Genomic DNA, 18178 nt, shown 5'->3' with positions numbered 1-18178 from the left:
GTTTCTCAACCACTGTGCCTGGGGACCTTTGGTGTGCCCTGAGAAGGGTCAAAGTGTGCCCTTTGAAACCAAATGGGACCCTTACAGGTCTGTAACTCTGAGAGTGTGCAAATGGAACCAAATGGACCCTTACAGCTCTCTAACTCTGAGAGTGTACCAAAGGAACCAAATGGGACCCCTTACAGGTCTGTAACTCTGAGAGTGTACAAATGGACCCTTGCAGCTCTGTAACTCTGAGAGTGTACAAACGGAACCAAATGGACCCTTACAGCTCTGTAACTCTGAGAGTGTACTAGTGGAACCAAATGGACCCTTACAGGTCTGTAACTCTGAGAGTGTACAAAAGGAACCAAATGGACTCTTACAGGTCTATAACTCTGAGAGTGTACAAATGGACCCTTACGGGTCTATAACTCTGAGAGGGTACTAGTGGAACCAAATGGACCCTTACGGGTCTATAACTCTGAGAGGGTACTAGTGGAACCAAATGGACCCGTATAAGGAGTTGATGTGTGGGTCCATTTGGTTCCATTTGAGTTAAGGGAACAATGAGGAGTTTAAGAGTTTTGAGAGAGAGAGAGAGAGAGAGAGAGAGAGAGGGAGAGAGAGAGAGAGAGAGGGAGAGGAAGAGGGGAGGGGAGTGTTACACCTGTTCGCCACACACACAAAGGTCTTGTACTTCCACGTTGTCCAAAGTCTGTGTGTGTGTGCAGTGTGTGTGTGTGTGTGTGTGTGTGTGTGTGTGTGTGTGTGTGTGTGTGTGTGTGTGTGTGTGTGTGTGTGTGTGTGTGTGTGTGTGTGTGTGTGTGTGTGTAGTGTGTACAGTACAGTACAGAACAGGGTCCCAACATGCAGGACATGCAGAACAGGTCATAATGATGATGGTGAGTGATGATGATGTCAGGGTGACTAACAGAACAGGTATCTGGGGAAACCAACAACACCAGAACCTGTTAGTCTCCCTCCTCTCTCTCTCTCTCCATACCTCCACCTCTCTCTCTCTCTCTCTCTCTCTCTCTCTCTCTCTCTTTCTTTCTGGCTCTGACAGTAAGTGGAAAAGGTTTACTTAAAGGAGTAGTTCACCCCCAAAATGTATTTCTTTGCCTATTGATCGCTCATGCCATGGAGACTTCAAAATAATAAAGAAAATACGGCATTGGCATAATGGCAGTGGACAGTTTCCCCATCCACTGCCATTCATCTGGGTCCCCAACCAGGCCATGCCATCCGGGTCCCTCATGGGGGTACGTTTACTCTAATCACATTTTTGTCTTAGGGATGCGACAAATACAAAAAAAAAATATATATATATATATCGTCGTCGTCGGGTGGAAACCTCGTATCTCCAAGTTTCACATTTGTACGTTCTTTGGCAAAGTAAAGCCCTGCTTCATCATACAAGGCCGTCGCGCAAAGTAGTGAAAACAGCCAATCTACAAGCACACAACGCCTCGCGACGCGAGGCCGTTGTGTGCTTGTAGATCGGCTGTTTTCACTAGTTTTAAATCATCTTTAAAATGATAAATGCAAAACAAACGGTTTTGGACATACAAGGTTTTCATCCGACAACGACGATATATATTATTGAACTCAAGTCTCCATGGCATGAGTAATCAATAGAAATGTTGGGGGTGAACTACCTCCTTTAAGTAGGCCTAGAGGAGAAGTCCCTTATGCCCTCCTATACAAGGACAGGTGCTTGAATGCCAGAAAAGTCGACCTCTTTCAAGTCGACCCCAAACTCGTTTCCCAACGGGTCTGAGGTCTTAGCTAGATGCAGAATAGACAAAAATCAAATATTTGCTTCTGGGGTTCCCTGGAACAAAATATTTTGTGATGGGGGGTCCCGTAGCCAAATACATCTCATTCTGGGGGTCCTTCACATGACAAAGTTTGAGAAACACTGATGGCCACATAAGTTTTTTTCAGAAAATTGTTATGATTTAGAAGACATTTGTAGAATGTGCCTATCAGTGGTTAAGGACCCCCAAAATGTATTTTTGGCCGTGGACCCCCATCTCAAAATAGTTTGTTCCACGGATGGACCCCTATTGCTAACCTTTTTGTTCCAGGGACCCCCAGAAGCACAGATTTGATTTTAGTCAAATCTGTGGCTAATTTTAGCCACAGACCCGTTGGGAAAAGAGTCTGGGTCGACTTTGAAAGAGGTCGACTTATCTGGCTACCGGTGCTTGGGAACAGTGAACTTGATGAATAGAGGAGTCCCATGTGCTGTTATGAAATCATGAAGCTCATCTAAGTTAGACCACTGTTTTCTATCTACAAGCTCACATCTTGTAGATCTGCTATTTTCACTATATAGTTTGGGGTCCCCGGGCAAATGTCTCATTTCTCCTTTTGGGGTCTCCAGCTAAAAAGGTTTGGGGGACCGCTGAGGTTAGAGTATTTTATAGTATTGAACTCAATGGTCAATGTTAGACAAACTATGCTTGGAGACATTAAAACAATAACTATAAACTAATTATGTTAAACAGACAGCAGAGTTATTGAGTTATTGTTAATTAATAAGGTAGAGTGGATGTCAATCATCCTCAAAGTGCATCAAGTTCATCATGCCCTTCTGTTACATGTCTGATCTAACTTATACAACACACATGTGTTTTTTGAAAATATTTGCACTGAAATAAATTGCACTGTTTGAAAATACATGATAGGCCTATTCATGGGTTGCATTTGTAGTCCTACACCAGCCATGTTGAGGACCAACACAGGTGTTCTGATTGGCGTATAGAACATTGGTTCTATGCCAATCAGACAAATAGAAACACCCGTGTTGGTCCTCAACATGGCCTGTTAGGACTACAAATGCAACCCAAGAATTCCAGAAATGTTGAAAAAGGGAAAAGCGGGAGAGGTGTGTGTGGGGGGTGCTTTTCAAATATGTGTGTATCTCTGACAGCATCATATTTTCAGAAGGGGGTCCCCTGGGGGTCCCTGGCCAACAGGTTAGACTACACATTAATGTGAAGGTCCTTGACATGAGAACAATGAAATGAGAACCACATGCAGCCTTAGATGAATGCATGCTTACATTACAGTAATGGGGCGGCATAGCTCAGGGGTAGAGAAACCGTTATTAGAGCACGAAGGGTTCCCAGTTCCAATCCGGGCTCCCCCTGAGTTAATGTCAAAGGGTCCTTGGGCAAGACTCTGAACCCCTAGTTGCTCCCGGTGAGCAGGTTGGTGCTTTGCATGGTTTCCTCCGCCACCGGTGTATGAATGTGTGCGTGAATGGGTGAATGTAATGCACAATCTATGTAAAGCGCTTTGGATAAAAGCGCTATATATAAATGCACCATTTACCATTTACAGTGAAGGCCATAAAATGTGCATAAAGACTATAAGTGCAATAAACTACATTTTGGACAAATTGAATATTATGTATTTGTGCCAAAGATCAAATCATAGCCTTCATGACTTTGACCTCATGAGAAGAAAGACAAATACACAGTTATTAGTGTAGTAATATAATAGCCATAATGACAACCTATTTATTTGAGCAGTTTAAATATGTTAAAGTATTTTTTTTTTGCTGTTTAAAATGCAGTCATTAATCAGACTCTGTTTTATACAGAGAGACTTAGTAAGAAACAAACAAACAACGGTGATTCAACAAACTAGATCACATCAGTCTAACCAGTGGTTCTCAACCTGTGGTTCAGGACCCCCAAAATAATCAGATTTTAACTGGGGACCCCCTCACCCTGACGAGCACTAAGAATTGAAGCATTACATTTTGTATAACACGGTTCTGTTGTGAAAATAGCACATGCTCACAACGCCTCGCAACGTGAGGCGTTGTGAGCATGCAGATCTGCTATTTTCACAATTTCTGCCTCTAATATTTGTCATTAATTTGTCATTTCAGAGGTATTAAAAAGTCCTTAAATTGTCACTTTAGAAATGTGCAGACCTCTAACCTCTATACACTTAAACGTTATGTTGGTTTGTTTACTGTTGAGTGAGAAAGCAATGTTGCACATTAAGTTAATCATCTGGGGACCCCCCCAAAAAAATAACTCGGGGACCCCCCTGGCCGGGTCCCGACCCACAGGTTGAGAACCCCTGGTCTAAACAACAAACAACAAGGCCTATTATACCAACATATAGTCTGTAGGCCTAAAACTACAGAGTAAACAATGAAGCTATAAAACGATATGATATCAATAAAATAATCTGTTGGTTGAAACTACATGCAGCTAAACTTTAAAAGAGTTATTCTGTCAGCTATAAAGCTACAGTGTGAGTGTGATATGTGATAATGTGTAATGTGTGATAAGACAAGTGTGAAGGTAGCTTAAAGTTCATCCCCAAAATGACTTTTTTCCTATTGATTAGTCATGCCATGGAGACTTGAGTTCAATAATATTTGTTTGTATTCGTCGCATTCCTAAGACAAAAAAAAGAGAGATTATAGTAAATTTACCCCCATTTCTGGATGCATTTGGGTCGTAATCAATGGGGGTAAATGTAGGATCAAGGGCCAAGTAAATTTAGCCCCATTGATTCTCACACAAATCAATGGGGGTAAATGTACAAATACATTTTGTTGTCTTAGGAATACAAAAACATACAAAAAAAAAAATATATATAGTCTATTATGGAACTCTTCAAGTCTCCATGTCATGACTCATGAGTAATCAATAAAAAAAAGGGTAATTTTGGGGGTGAACTACTCCTTTAACTCTCTCTATAGGCTTATACTATTTATGATCACATCCTAGTCATAATGAATATATATTGATCACATAAATGTGTCATTGTGTCGCTCGCTGTGTAGCAATCCTTATCAGTCACATTGTCCACTGCTTTATGCACTGCGTGGCACGCGCCTGCCCGCCCGCCCGCCCGCCCGCTGGCAATTAGGCAATGAATGGCTCCGTGCGCGCGCGCGCGCGTGTGTGAGAGGGGAGGGCGCACAGTAGTAGCTTCTCTCTCTCTCTCTCTCTCTCTCTCTCTCTCAGTAACAACCCTGTGTCTCTCTCTCTGACAGCGCCACATGCCCAGAATGACCAGCCGCCACCTGTCATTCTGCGCGCGGAACGAGCGCGCGCGCGCGCGCACACACACACGCGCGCGCGCGCACACACACACACACACACACACACACACACACACACACACACACACACACACACTGCAGCAGGCAGCGTGCAGCCAGCGAGCGCGATGATGCGCGCATGTGTGTCTCCGCTACAGTCCGCCGCTCAGTGAAAACAAAAAGCTTAAACTTTCACAAAGTTGATCTTCAACTCAGACTAATAACTCATATAAACACTCTCACAGTCACATGTGAACCAAGCAAACTGATCACAATAAAACACGTACGACATATAGGTCTAATAACACACTTATAAATTATAATCCACGGAAGAAGATGACTAGGCTATACGATAGCCTATAGTAACTGAATCGCGCACAATCGATTTTAATTTGCAACGTTCCAATGCAAACAGCAACAAATCGCATCGTTTGGCTTTGTATCATAATTATATTGTATAGGCTATTAAACATAAACCGCGACCATAATATATTAGAATCAATCAATCAAATGAACCAAATGTGCACTACATCATGCAGACACATATGTTGCTGCAGCCAATAGCTCTGCTCTCACACTTAAACCAACTTAAATCATTAACATACATGCATAATTAAATCAACTACAGACATCATTAATAGGCCACCGCATGCGTAATGTGTGATCTGTCATGAATTGAGTACAAAAGACCCCGATGTAAACAACAAAGCCATAGAGCTGTCTGAACTGCATTAGCGCACTGTCTCTCAAACTTTCACATTTCAAGATCTCCCCTTAACTCTGAGAGTGTACAAATGGAACCAAATGGACCCTTACGGATCCATTTGGTTCCATTTGTACACTGTCAGAGTTACAGACCCGCAAGGGTCCATTTAGACCCCCATAAAGGAACTCACAGACTCCCTGGAATCCACGTTGAGAACCGCTGGAGTAGCCTGCACTATTCCTATCCAATTAAGTATTCAATCAATCAATAAACCAATAAATCGATCAATCTTCCTACAGTTACATCCTCCGAAGACATAGCAGACCTTGGATCTGAAGTTACTGTAGGCTACTGCCCTGTACTTTTTACTAAATGCCAACTTCAAATAAAGTATTCAATAATCAATAATCTCACTGTTAAATCCACTAAAGACATCGTTAGCCTATTAGCAGACCTTGTATCTGAAGTTAGGCTAACTGTCCCGTACGTTTACTATACCTATATGCAACCTTCTAATAAAGTATTCAATAATTCAATGATCAATAATTTTACATTTAAATCCACCAAAGACATCAGCATCAGTAGACCTTGTAGGCTATCTGAAGTTATAGGCTACTCCTGTACTTTTCAACATGCAACCTTCTCATAAACTATTCAATAATTCAATGAATCAATCTCGCAGTTAAATCACCCAAAGACATAAATAAGCATTAAAGGCATAAGGTGTGATCTTACCTGTGTCTCGGCCGCCGAGCCATAATAATAACAATAAAAATAACAATAAAAGAAATGTAAACTTTCACTCCCGCATTGACAAGCGTGCGTCCCGCTGTCTGTCTTGTCTGTCTGTATGCAGCCTATGTGTGTGTGAGTGAGTGGGTAAGTGACAGACAGTGTGTGTGTGTGTGTGTGGTGAGCAGGTTGACATTAAACAGAGTAAACACACTACACTCCTCCCTCTCTCTCTCTCTCTCTCTCTCTCTCTCTCTCTCTCTCTCTCTCTCTCTCTCTTACCGCTACATTTGGCGCCGCCCGGGTGCGTGTGGGTGCGTGCGTGTGCCTGCTCGCGCGCGCGCATTAATCGTGGCTGCGATATGATCCCATAGCCCGGGAGGACGTCCAGGATCCCATGCTTGTTGTGATCAGCATGTGTTCTAAAACAAAATGCTGTGTCTAATTTATTACATTACTTTTAGCCTACTTTATTTAGTTTTGTTTTGTTAATAAATAACTCACATTTTTACAGCGCTTTTCTAAGTAGCCAAGACGCTTATTTATTATACATTATTAGGTCTTGGTAGCCTACTAGTAAGACGCTCAGGGCGAGTTGCGACCAGCGAGGTCGCGCCAATTCTTGGCCATCAGGCCAGTGATGTATATCGAGCCAGTTACCCATATATGGAGACTCATGATGCCCAATATGGAGATCCATGTACTGTAGGCTATATTATATGCAGAGCCCAAACATGCTTACTCAGTTATTCGTTATGTGAAACTCCTATGATGTCTATGACATCTGATATCTGATATGTTATGCCCATACATGGAGGTCCCTGTCTCTAGAACCAGCCCACACAGATATGGGTTGTCCTCCTCCATATATGGGCATTCTCCCATATGAAGTCCTGTTAGATATGGCTTAATATTGATGACATCAGGGAAACTCCATATATGGGCATAACAAAAGGGATTCTCTTATGTGGTTCCCCTGACATCACAGTGATGTCAGAGCATGATGTCAGAGCGGCAAACCCATGGACAGAGACATGATGCGCCGTTTCTCAAACTAAACACGTAAACCTGCGACATTCGGTCGCAATTAAAACAAAATAATGAATGACCAATTAGATATTAAATCCATGCCTACATGTTGGAGTGTTTTCACGAACCTACACTGGGAGACACAGACAGATAGACATGATTAAACTGTTTTAATTAATTCATGATGAAATAAACGAGATAGGAACATCAAAGTCAGCCTGTCAGTCACGTGGCTTACGCCATGCTACAGGTTGTTGGACCACGTGGTCTGTTCTGCTCCCCGGGCAACCAGACACCATGCAGCCAATCACAGCGCGGCACCGTCACCCCGGCCTATGGCACGGTTGTCATGACGACCCGGGGGACGCGAGGCGCGGGTTGTCCCGCTGTCCGCGCCAAATGTGACAGAGTCTACCTCTCTCTACCACTCTCTCTCTCTCTCTCTCTCTCTCTCTCTCTCTCTCTCTCTCTCTCTCTCTCTCCTCTCTCTCTCTCTCTCTCTCTCTCTCTCTCTCCTCTCTCTCTCTCTTACTTCTCCTTTTCAGAGAACATAGTAGATAAAAGCAGAAGGAAAGCCTGTTGCATTTAAACAATTGCGGAATTTCTTTCTCTCTCTCTGTGTGAGTGTGTGTGTGTGTGTGTGTGTGTGTGTGTGTGTGTGTGTGGGAGGGTTACACAGACTACGGTGACCTGTAGAAGGCTGCAACAGGAAGTGTGTTCTCGGCCAGATGTTGTGTGGCGATAAAGACAGGAAGCAGAGACAGATAGGGAGGGGGGGGGGGTCTTCAACTGGGGGTCGGGGACCCCCCGGGGGGGGGGGGGGGGGGGGGGGGGGTCCTCAGAGTTACTACAGGGGGACCTGTGGAATCTCTGTGTGATAAGAACAATTACATACGCTTTACTAGAATACACATTTATTACAACACTGGTGTCAAACAAGTGATGATGCAATCTAGGCCTTTGACATTTTTTAATCTGCAACATTGTTATGCAATATGTAGTGGGGGTATTTGCTTCATCTGCAGCTAAGGGGTCCCTGCTTCATCTGTCTCTCAGCTAAGGGGTCCCTGCTTCATCTCTCTCTCTCAGCTAAGGGGTCCCTGCTTCATCTCTCTCTCAGCTAAGGGTTCCCTGCTTCAGCTCTCTCTCAACTAAGGGGTCCCTACTTCATCTCTCTCTCAACTAAGGGGTCCCTGCTTCATCTCTCTCTCTCAACTAAGGGTTCCCTGCTTCATCTCTCTCTCAACTAAGGGTTCCCTGCTTCATCTCTCTCTCAACTAAGGGGTCCCTGCTTCATCTCTCTCAACTAAGGGGTCCCTGCTTCGTCTCTCTCCCAGCTAAGGGGTCCCTGCTTCATCTCTCTCTCATCTAAGGGGTCCCTGCTTCATCTCTCTCTCAGCTAAGGGGTCCCTGCTTCATCTCCTCAGCTAAGGGGTCCCTGCTTCATCTCTCTCTCTCAGCTAAGGGGTCCCTGCTTCATCTCTCTCTCATCTAAGGGGTCCCTGCCTTCATCTCTCTCTCAGCTAAGGGGTCCATGCTTCATCTCTCTCTAAGGGGTCCCTGCTTCATCTCTCTCTCAGCTAAGGGGTCCCTGCTTCATCTCTCTCTCTCAGCTAAGGGGTCCCTGCTTCATCTCTCTCTCAGCAAATGCCCTCTTTCCGTGCCATATACCTGAAGGCAGCATTCAAGAGAAATTGCCTTGTCCAAACTCTCCTGAACTTGAACGCAGCATTTTGTGTTGAAATGTGTAGAAATCTATGTTGTACGGCACATCTTTAGTAGCTAAAGAGTGTGGGGTCAAGCTCTCAACGTGTCGTGCTGTGACATGTTGAGAGCTTGTAGATCAGCTATTTTCAGGGCGCGAAATGTGCCAAAAGTGATCTTTTAGTGAATTGCAGCCCCTGCCTCTCTAACATTCTCTGCGCGTCCCTGTTTGTCTGTCTGTCCAGTGTCTGTTTGGACTGTCATTGGTCAGTTGGTGTCTGTCTGTCCGTACTTCCAGGCCTCCAGGGTCACTATTGGCCAAGCTTCACAGGACGCTTAACACATAAATAGCACTGCTCACTTCACACAGTGTGTGATTTATTCAACGAACAAGGAAGTGTTTATTAAAAAACATAACATCCAGTGGTTCCCGGTGGCTCTGCAGCCTATCAGATCGTCCTCTTTGAATTTATTCAAAAAAACATTTAAATGAGAACCAGTTCAGCCTGTTCAGCCTCTGTCTTTAAAAGAACAACACGCTGCTATTCCCATAAGGACGCTGTGTGTGTGCGCGCGTGTGTGTGTGTGTGTGTGTGTGTGTGTGTGTGTGTGTGTGTGTGTGTGTGTGTGTGTGTGTGTTGTTGCGTAACTCCTGTATCAACATCGCCATGGATGACTGGACACTATTATTGTTTCCTTGAAGAGGTCTATAAAGTGCTTATGATAATTATACCAACCAATGTTTGTTTTAGGTTTTAGTCTTTTCTGTCTTTTTATTGATAGTTTCTTCCGCGAAGATCGACCCGGAAACAGAGAGAGAGAGAGAGGGAGAGAGAGAGAGAGAGAGAGACGCAGCAAAGGTCGTCGGGTTCGGGACTTGAACCCGCGACGCGCTGTCAGGCTACATTGGGCCTATAGATGCCTGGGCCGCTAGGCCAGCTTTACTGGGCAAAAAACAATTTTCAATCAATGAATTCATTCAGGGTTCAAGGGGTTCATCTGTCATTTAGTACAACAAGTACAGAAGGAAATGTGTTCCCCAGGTCCTGGACATGGCAAAATAATGAAATGTACCTAGACACATGAATCAAGGGTCTTCAAAGTTTTCAGGCCAAGGACCCCTTAGTCGAGAGAGAGATGAAGCAGGGACCCCCACAACCTGTTCATAGATTCCATAGTTTCATCGTTTGACGGAACGTTCATCAGTGTATTTTGGATTCATGTCAGTTTGTGTTTTCAGATATTTAACCGCTTGAACCGTCAATACTTAATACATTTGACCTTTCACTCTGTACTTACTAGTCTGCTCTTTTTCTCCTCTACACCAAACCTCTTTGCCGAAAATAGCCGAAAATAGCTCACAACGCCTCGCAGCGCGAGGCGTTGTGAGCTTGTAGTTCTGCTATTTTTGGCTAAAGTTCTCAGAATATGGACGCTAGGGTTCAAGTTGTTAATATAAAAAAGGAGGAAAAAAAAGCTTCTATCACACAAAGATTTGGAGGACCCCTTGTGGTAACTCTGAGGACCCCCTAGGGGGTCCCAGACCCCCCGTTGAAGACCCCTGCTATAGAGGGAAGAAAGTCTTCTTTAGCCTGGTGGTATATCGGCCTTAATCCTGCACATGGAGATTTAGTTTGTTGGAGAGAATCATTTGGTGCCCGGAGGTGTCTCACTGAATCTCTACTGACTCACGACACGATTAAGACATTATTGTCTTATAAGGCAGTGGTTCTCAACCTTTTCAGGCCGCGACCCCCAAAATAATCATATTTTAACTGGGGACCCCCCCACCCTGACGAGCACTAAGAGTTGAGGCATTACATTTTATATATCGCGGTAGATCGGCTATTTTCACATTTTCTGCCTCTAATATTTGTCAATTTGGCCAATGATTAATTTTGCATTTTAGAGGTAGGCCTATTACTATTTAAAGGTCCTTAAATTGTCACATAAATGTGCAGATACCCTCTATACAGTACACTTAAACTTCATGTTGGATTGTTTACTGTTGAGTGAAAAAAAAAAAAAAACAATGTCGCACATTAAGTTAATCATCTGGGGGCCCACAGGTTGAGAACCACTGTTATAAGGAATGTGACAAAAACAAACCAAAAAGTGTGTAGGCCTAATTGATAGAAAATAAGACATTTTTTCTGTGAACTATTCTTTTACAGTAAGTATCCAAAAGTAGACAGGTTTCTGGGCTTCCCACAGCCCTCAGAGACACAGACAGAGTAGAAAAATAATGTGCTGTTTTATCATCACATTAGTGAGGACCTATTATAGGAAGACAATAAAACCAAGTACACTTAGAATGGGTACACATTATTGTGTATCATTATTTTATGCTTTAACTATTGAAAAATAGCAGATATACAAGCTCACAGCGCGGCACCGAGTGCCGCGCTGCGAGCTTGTAGATCTGCTATTTTTAAAGAATCGTGAAAATTCGGATTTTGACCCGATTCTATAAGTGTCTTTTGAATCCATCTAAGGTTTTTTAAAAACCCTATGTTAATATGTCAGCAATCTGGCCAGCCATCGTCAAAGAAAAGGTCCTTTTCATTAACTGGAGCTCAGTTAGTCTGTTCTTGAGAGACTACTATGTCAGTGGTTCTCAAATTGTTTCATGTGAAGGACCCCCAAAATGATATTTATTTGGCCACGGACCCCCATCTCAAAATATTTAGTTCCAGGGACCACCCAGAAGCAAAATTTGAGTTACAAACGTTCGCTTTGAAAATACATATATTCAAAGATTTGCACACATTTTTACGACTTTTTCAAAAATAGCAGATCTACAAGCTCGCAGCCGCGCTGTGAGCTTGTATATCTGCGATTTTTCACTGGTTAAAGCATTCAATAATTCTAGGCCTAAATGGGTTAAAGGACAACTTCACCACTTTTCAATCTATCTATAAGTGTACTTGGTGTTATTGTTTACTTGTGTTTATGGTTGGGTGGAGATGATGATCATTGAGTTGTTTTGTTTTTGTGTCGAGGAATTCTATAGAGCCATGCATTCCCAGACAGCGTTGCCACGTCCTCTCATTATAAGCGACTTTGGCCTTGTTTTTCTCTGTGTGTGTGTGTGTGTGTGTGTGTGTGTGTGTGTGTGTGTTTCCTCTATAGCTAGACGTGTTGTGTGCTTGTAGATCTGCTATTTCCACTATAGTTGTGTGCTTGTAGATCTGCCATTTCCACTATAGTTGTGTGCTTGTAGATATGTTATTTCCACTATATATAGTTATAGATGTGTTGTGTGCTTGTAGATCTGCTATTTCCAGTCCACTATAGTTATATGTGCTTGTAGATCTGTTATTTCCACTATAGCTATAGACGTGTTGTGTGCTTGTAGATCTGTTATTTCCACTATAGGCCTATAGTTATAAACGTGTTGTGTGCTTGTAGATATGTTATTTCCACTATATATAGTTATAGATGTGTTGTGTGCTTGTAGATCTGCTATTTCCACTAGGGTGGATCTTAAATGACCTTTTTCTGATTTTCTTGAGTCTCACCCCACCTTCAGGTGGGGTGCCCTAATACAAGAATATTGTGGTCTCATTACTAAAGATGAGTCCCAACTCCAATACTTGCTGCAAATTGTGCAGAACCATCGGCACAAGTATCCCGATAGCCGTAAACAAACTTTAATTGATCAGTAACTACTGAATTGCTATACTGCAGTGACTTTCGGGGTTTTTGGGGGTAAACAAGGAAGTGGGGCTGTGTGCTTGTTGTGTGTTGTGAGTATGATTGAAGAGCGTGCAATAAAGACATGTCATTGTGCACGTTAAATGAAAAATAGCAATTTGTCATTCTTTGCTTTGCTATTTCCTACAATACATTAATTCTGGTTTGACATATGACAAACATGTAATCAGATTTGTGTTTAGATTTGTAAGCTTAAAAAATATAATTTCTGTGCTTAGTATAAGAATAATGTGTAATGTATAACTTAAATGTGCCTGCAGTGCAATTCGATTTTGACCAATAAAATGTACAATCTTTGACTTGATTGAGCTACCTCTAAATATGCTTGAAATTCAACCAAATTTTAACCAAAGCATTTTTTTGTACATTGGAACATAATTGGGGGGTGAGACTCAAGAAAATCTAAAAAAGGTAATTTAAGATCCACCCTAATTTCCACTATAGTTATATGTGCTTGTAGATCTGTTATTTCCACTATAGCTATAGACGTGTTGTGTGCTTGTAGATCTGTTATTTCCACTATAGGCCTATAGTTATAAACGTGTTGTGTGCTTGTAGATCTGTTATTTCCACTATAGTTATAGACGTGTTGTGTGCTTGTAGATCTGCTATTTCCACTATAGCTTGGGTTCCCCAGGGCCAAAGGTTTGTCACTTCTTTTGGGTTTAATTTTCCCGTCCTGCTTGTTTCTGTCCCAGGATGTGGCAACTCCCAGGGCAGTGGAGCGGTCAGGCATTCAGTCTGGTCAGAGCAGTGGTGGAAAGTAACTGAGTACATTTACTTAAGACTTTTTGAGGTATTTGTACTTTACTTGAGTATTTACAATTTCCAATACTTTTACTTACTCCATGCACTACATCACAGATCCAAACATTGTACTTTTACTCCACTACAGGTATTTGAAAACTTAGTTACTAGTTACTTTGCAGGTATCAATTATAACATTATAAAACACACATCAAGAGCTTTAGCCCTATTATGTATACGTTGACTATTTTCAAACATTTTGTACTGTTCCTTCCACTGACATGGCCCAACACCACACCACTCCACACCACCCACTTGTGTCAGGTTTTCCACTACAAGGACCTGGGTAGAGTGGTGTGAAAGTGGTACTAAACATGGTACTAAAAAGTATCCAATACAGAGTAGGTCTGAGCTGCAGGGCCAAACAGGGCCAAACACTTCATAATGACTGATCACTCACTGACTTTTCATTTAGACCACCAGGATATACTGTAGTTGAAATACATGATAATAGATTATATTGCATTATAACCACTATTATAATATATTATAGTGTATTATAGTTATCATAGAAATACATTAATACTTTATTGCGACCGTAGGTCGCATTTACTATCAAACCCTGCACAAAGTGTAAGTCCGTCAGTCAGTCTGTCTGTCACACCTCACACGTCACACTCTTGCCCTGCTCATATCTCCGCAACCGTTGCCCCGATCCATGCCAAATTTTGCACACACACTCCTTACCTGCCAAACCCCGGAGCTCCAGGGACCCCCAGGTCCCTGGGGGACCCCCAGATGTAAAAAATAACCAAATGTGCTAAACTGACCAAATGACCACCCCAACGGGGCTGCTCACGGGGAATTCCCGGGGACCACCGACTCCTGGTGCTCCAGAACGGATGCAAAAGTGGTGGCGCCCCCAGTGGAGGACCCCCTACACTGCAGCTCACATAAAATGCCGTAACTCCGGCTAGGAGCGACCGGGACAGCCGGGGCCGGTACCTATTCGTCCGCCTTGCCGGCGCGGAGACCCCACCCCTCATTTCTCACATGGCCCTCTTCTAGCGCCACCATGAGGCCGATTCTTGCAAAACACATTTTTGGACACTGCTCCTACAATTTTTGCCCTAAAATCACGCAAATCGGTACACAGTATGTCTACACTCATCCCATCAACATGAATCTCTCCCATATAGCGCCACCTCCAGGCCGATTTTTAAAAACACATTTTTGGACACTGCTCCTACAGATTTTGCCCTAAAATCACGAAAATCACACTCATGTCATCAACATGGATCAGGAAGATTTTGGCAAAACACATTTTTGCCCTATTTGTGGAGATAAGTGACCTACGGTCGCTTATCTCCCGATTAGGGAGTCTTACTGGTAGTGTATTATAATCACAGTTATAGTCCATTATAGTGTATTATAATTAGGATAGTTGCAATACAAATTTATATTGTATTATAATCACAGTTAAACGGGTCGATTTGTTTCTTACCAATATAGGGGTACTTTTGTGCAATGGAACATGTAGATCATTTTATGTGGTGTAGTGTGGTGCTAAAGCTGCAGTCGAAAAGGGGCTTATGAGAGTGGAATCCCCATTCCTCAATGCATTTCAATGAGGATGGAGCGTTTTCATGCCAGTAAAGGATTTCTGCAAAAAAAAACGAAAAAAAAAAAGAAAACGCTCCCTTCCCATTGAAAAGCATTTTTAGCAGAATGGGGAATCAACTCTCATATTTGGTGAGCAGTGGCGTCAGTTCATAAAAAGCTAAGGTATGGCAACATGACTGGTGTCTTGCACGCAAGACACCAGTCATGTTACCATACCTTAACAACAGGCATGATGCATTTATTTTAAGAATTGTATTTTTACCCCTGTTTCTACGGTTTCTTGGGCTGGATATGGCAGCCTGGAACGGTTGTTCAAGTGCAGCTAAACTTAATGAATTGCACCTGTGCAGCTGACCTGCGGAACCTGGGAATATATCATTTTCTCAAGACGAGGAGAATACAAGTGTGGAGAATATAATTATAATACCTTGTTAAAGTGACCATTTTGTTACATTTTGCATTTGTAGTTATTTTACTGCAATTTAACAACATAATAACCAGCACAGATAGACAAAGATAAATTCATGGATTTATATTTAAAAGTAACTTTTATTTCCCCCCCTGGACCCAGGATATGGCAGCTGCATACCCCTGCCATACCCAATTGATGACCCTGTTGGTGAGGGTGTAGCCTTACAGAGTATTTCTACATTCACTGCAGTATTTACTTGAGTAAAACATTTACAGTAGTTTTTCCGCCACTGGGTCAGAGGAATGGACGCTGGTGTCTTCTGTCATTGTCTGAGACCCTCCCCTAAACGCGGCACTGTTGTCCTGTTCACTTAGCGTTAGCATCAAGGCTATTGTCCCGGACCACTCAGCCTGATGGAGGGACACACACACACACACACACACACACACACACACACACACACACACACACACACACACACACACACACACACACACACACGTACACACACACACGCATACGCACACCGCACGCGCACACACACAGCGGCGTGTCCAATCATTTATGCGAGTGCTTCTCAAAACATTTTCATGTCAAGGACCACCCCCAAATTATTCTCATCATTTGGCTGCGGACCCCCTAACCCCCCCCCCCCCCCACACACACACACACACACACATACACACACACTGAAGGACCCCTCTTTGACAACCACCAGAGTTATAGTATGCATTTATGGGTCATCACTTTGAATGAAGTGCAAATGAGTTTATATATACATATATATGTTACAGTATGTTCAAGAAACCAGTAAAAGTTGTCAAGGAGCACTCGTTTTGACGTTCACCACACACTAATCACCACCAGATGGCGACGTCAGCCACTGCTCTGCCATTCACCAGAGTGTATATAAGAGAGTTACGTCACGCTTTGAACTCGCCGCAGACCGGAAGTGTTTACTCTTTATTTACTAGCCTAGCCTAGCCTAGCCTAGCCTAGCCTAGCCATTAGCTCCATTGTAGTCACTTGGACAGGGCGTTTAACGTGCGCTTGCCCAGGCCTTACGGCCTGGGCATAAATATAACGATTGCATTCACCACGGCTTCGTAACTCGCGCGGCGCTCCGCCGGCCGCGCGGCCCTGGCCCGCTCTTCGCGGCCACTCGCGCCTGCGGCGCTCGGGGGCGAAGAGCAGGACCAAGGTCCGCTGGCCTTCGCGCCGCTTGGGGCTTCGTGGACCCAGGGGGGCCTCGTAACTCGTTTGGGCTTCGTGGATACAGGGGGGCTTCGGTAGCCGCTCGCAGTGTCGTGGACAATAGAGCGGCGCACCGCCTGGAGTACGTTGTTGTGGCGACCGCTTGCTCCGCCCCGTGCCGCACCACGAGTGCTCCGCGTCTCGAATGTGCTGTTTCTCTAATATACTATGACATATATATATATATATATACACATACATTTTATTCCACAAAATGTTCACATACAGTGATTTGCATACATTACATTGTACCTTAATAAATACATTACATTAAGTAAGTTCCTTAAATTGTCAAGGTTGGTGCTTTTTTGTGGTTTTTCTTTTTTTTTTTACTTCCCTTCCCGTTTTACCCCAGCTCCCCTCTGCAAATGAGTTTTATTTAAAATATGCACAGTGTAAATATTGTTGTGATGGAGCAAATCATGGGATACAGCCCCCCGTGACACCTTGTTCCGTGTGACACCTATGTCCTGTGACTGCCTGTGACGAGTGTAGCACGGGACTGGGTTACCTGGATATCTGAGGATACCTGTGCTTTCAGACACAGATATCCACAACATTCCAACATCCCGTCGTGCATTGCGCAGAAGGAGTGCGGCAGTTCCGGCACCACAGCCAAGAGTGATCTACAAGCTCATAAGGGTTGCATCTGTGACACGATGTGAGCTTGTATGTCTGCTGTTCTCCGGAAGGGTCCCACAAATAATTCTACATTAAATTCTCACGGAAACAGGTGGGTAAAAAGATAGATGCCTCATCCGCCACTGCAGTTCACTGGCGCGACTTGTAAAAAAACTATTGGTGGAAGTGCGGAAGGCACTCTGCCACTCAAAACGACTAATCTCTCTGATGGGTCTGAGACCTGAAAGGTTAGGGAACTGATCTATAGAACCACTGGAACCACTGAGGACTGATCTACAGAACCACTGCTAAACTGAGGACAGATGTTCAACCCAGCAGAACAGGCGCGTGCACACGTAGACATCAAAGAGGGCTTGAGCCCCTGCCCTTTTATCCGTCTGTAAAAAGTGCCCTCTCTCCAGTCCAGACCATGAATGCAGTTTTTACTATGGTGAAAGAAATGCAAACGCCCCTCTTTCCATGCCATAGGCCTACCTGAAGGCAGCATTCAAGAGAATTGCCTTGTCCAAACTCTCCTGAACTTGAATGCAGCATCTTATGTTGAAAGAAT

The 18178-nt window shown here is 43.6% G+C and overlaps 1 protein-coding gene across 1 annotated transcript in view; it reads right to left on the bottom strand.

Moving 5' to 3' along the window:
* The window catches only part of LOC308300766 (transcriptional activator Myb-like), a gene marked incomplete at both ends in the record, with an annotated part of 44585 nt that extends 27019 nt beyond the window's left edge, over positions 1–17566 (bottom strand). Inside the window, one exon of the mRNA XM_080744667.1 lies at positions 17498–17566. Coding sequence (XP_080600793.1) covers positions 17498–17566 — 69 coding nt within the window. The remainder of the gene's footprint in view (positions 1–17497) is intronic.
* Between the last annotated feature and the right edge of the window lie 612 nt (positions 17567–18178).

The sequence above is a fragment of the Nannobrachium achirus genome, assembly GCF_963921795.1.
Source record: "Nannobrachium achirus genome assembly, chromosome: 16".
Lineage (NCBI taxonomy): Eukaryota > Metazoa > Chordata > Actinopteri > Myctophiformes > Myctophidae > Nannobrachium > Nannobrachium achirus.
The sequence above is the reverse complement of the archived record's forward strand: the minus strand, read 5'-3'. Positions and strand labels throughout refer to the sequence as shown.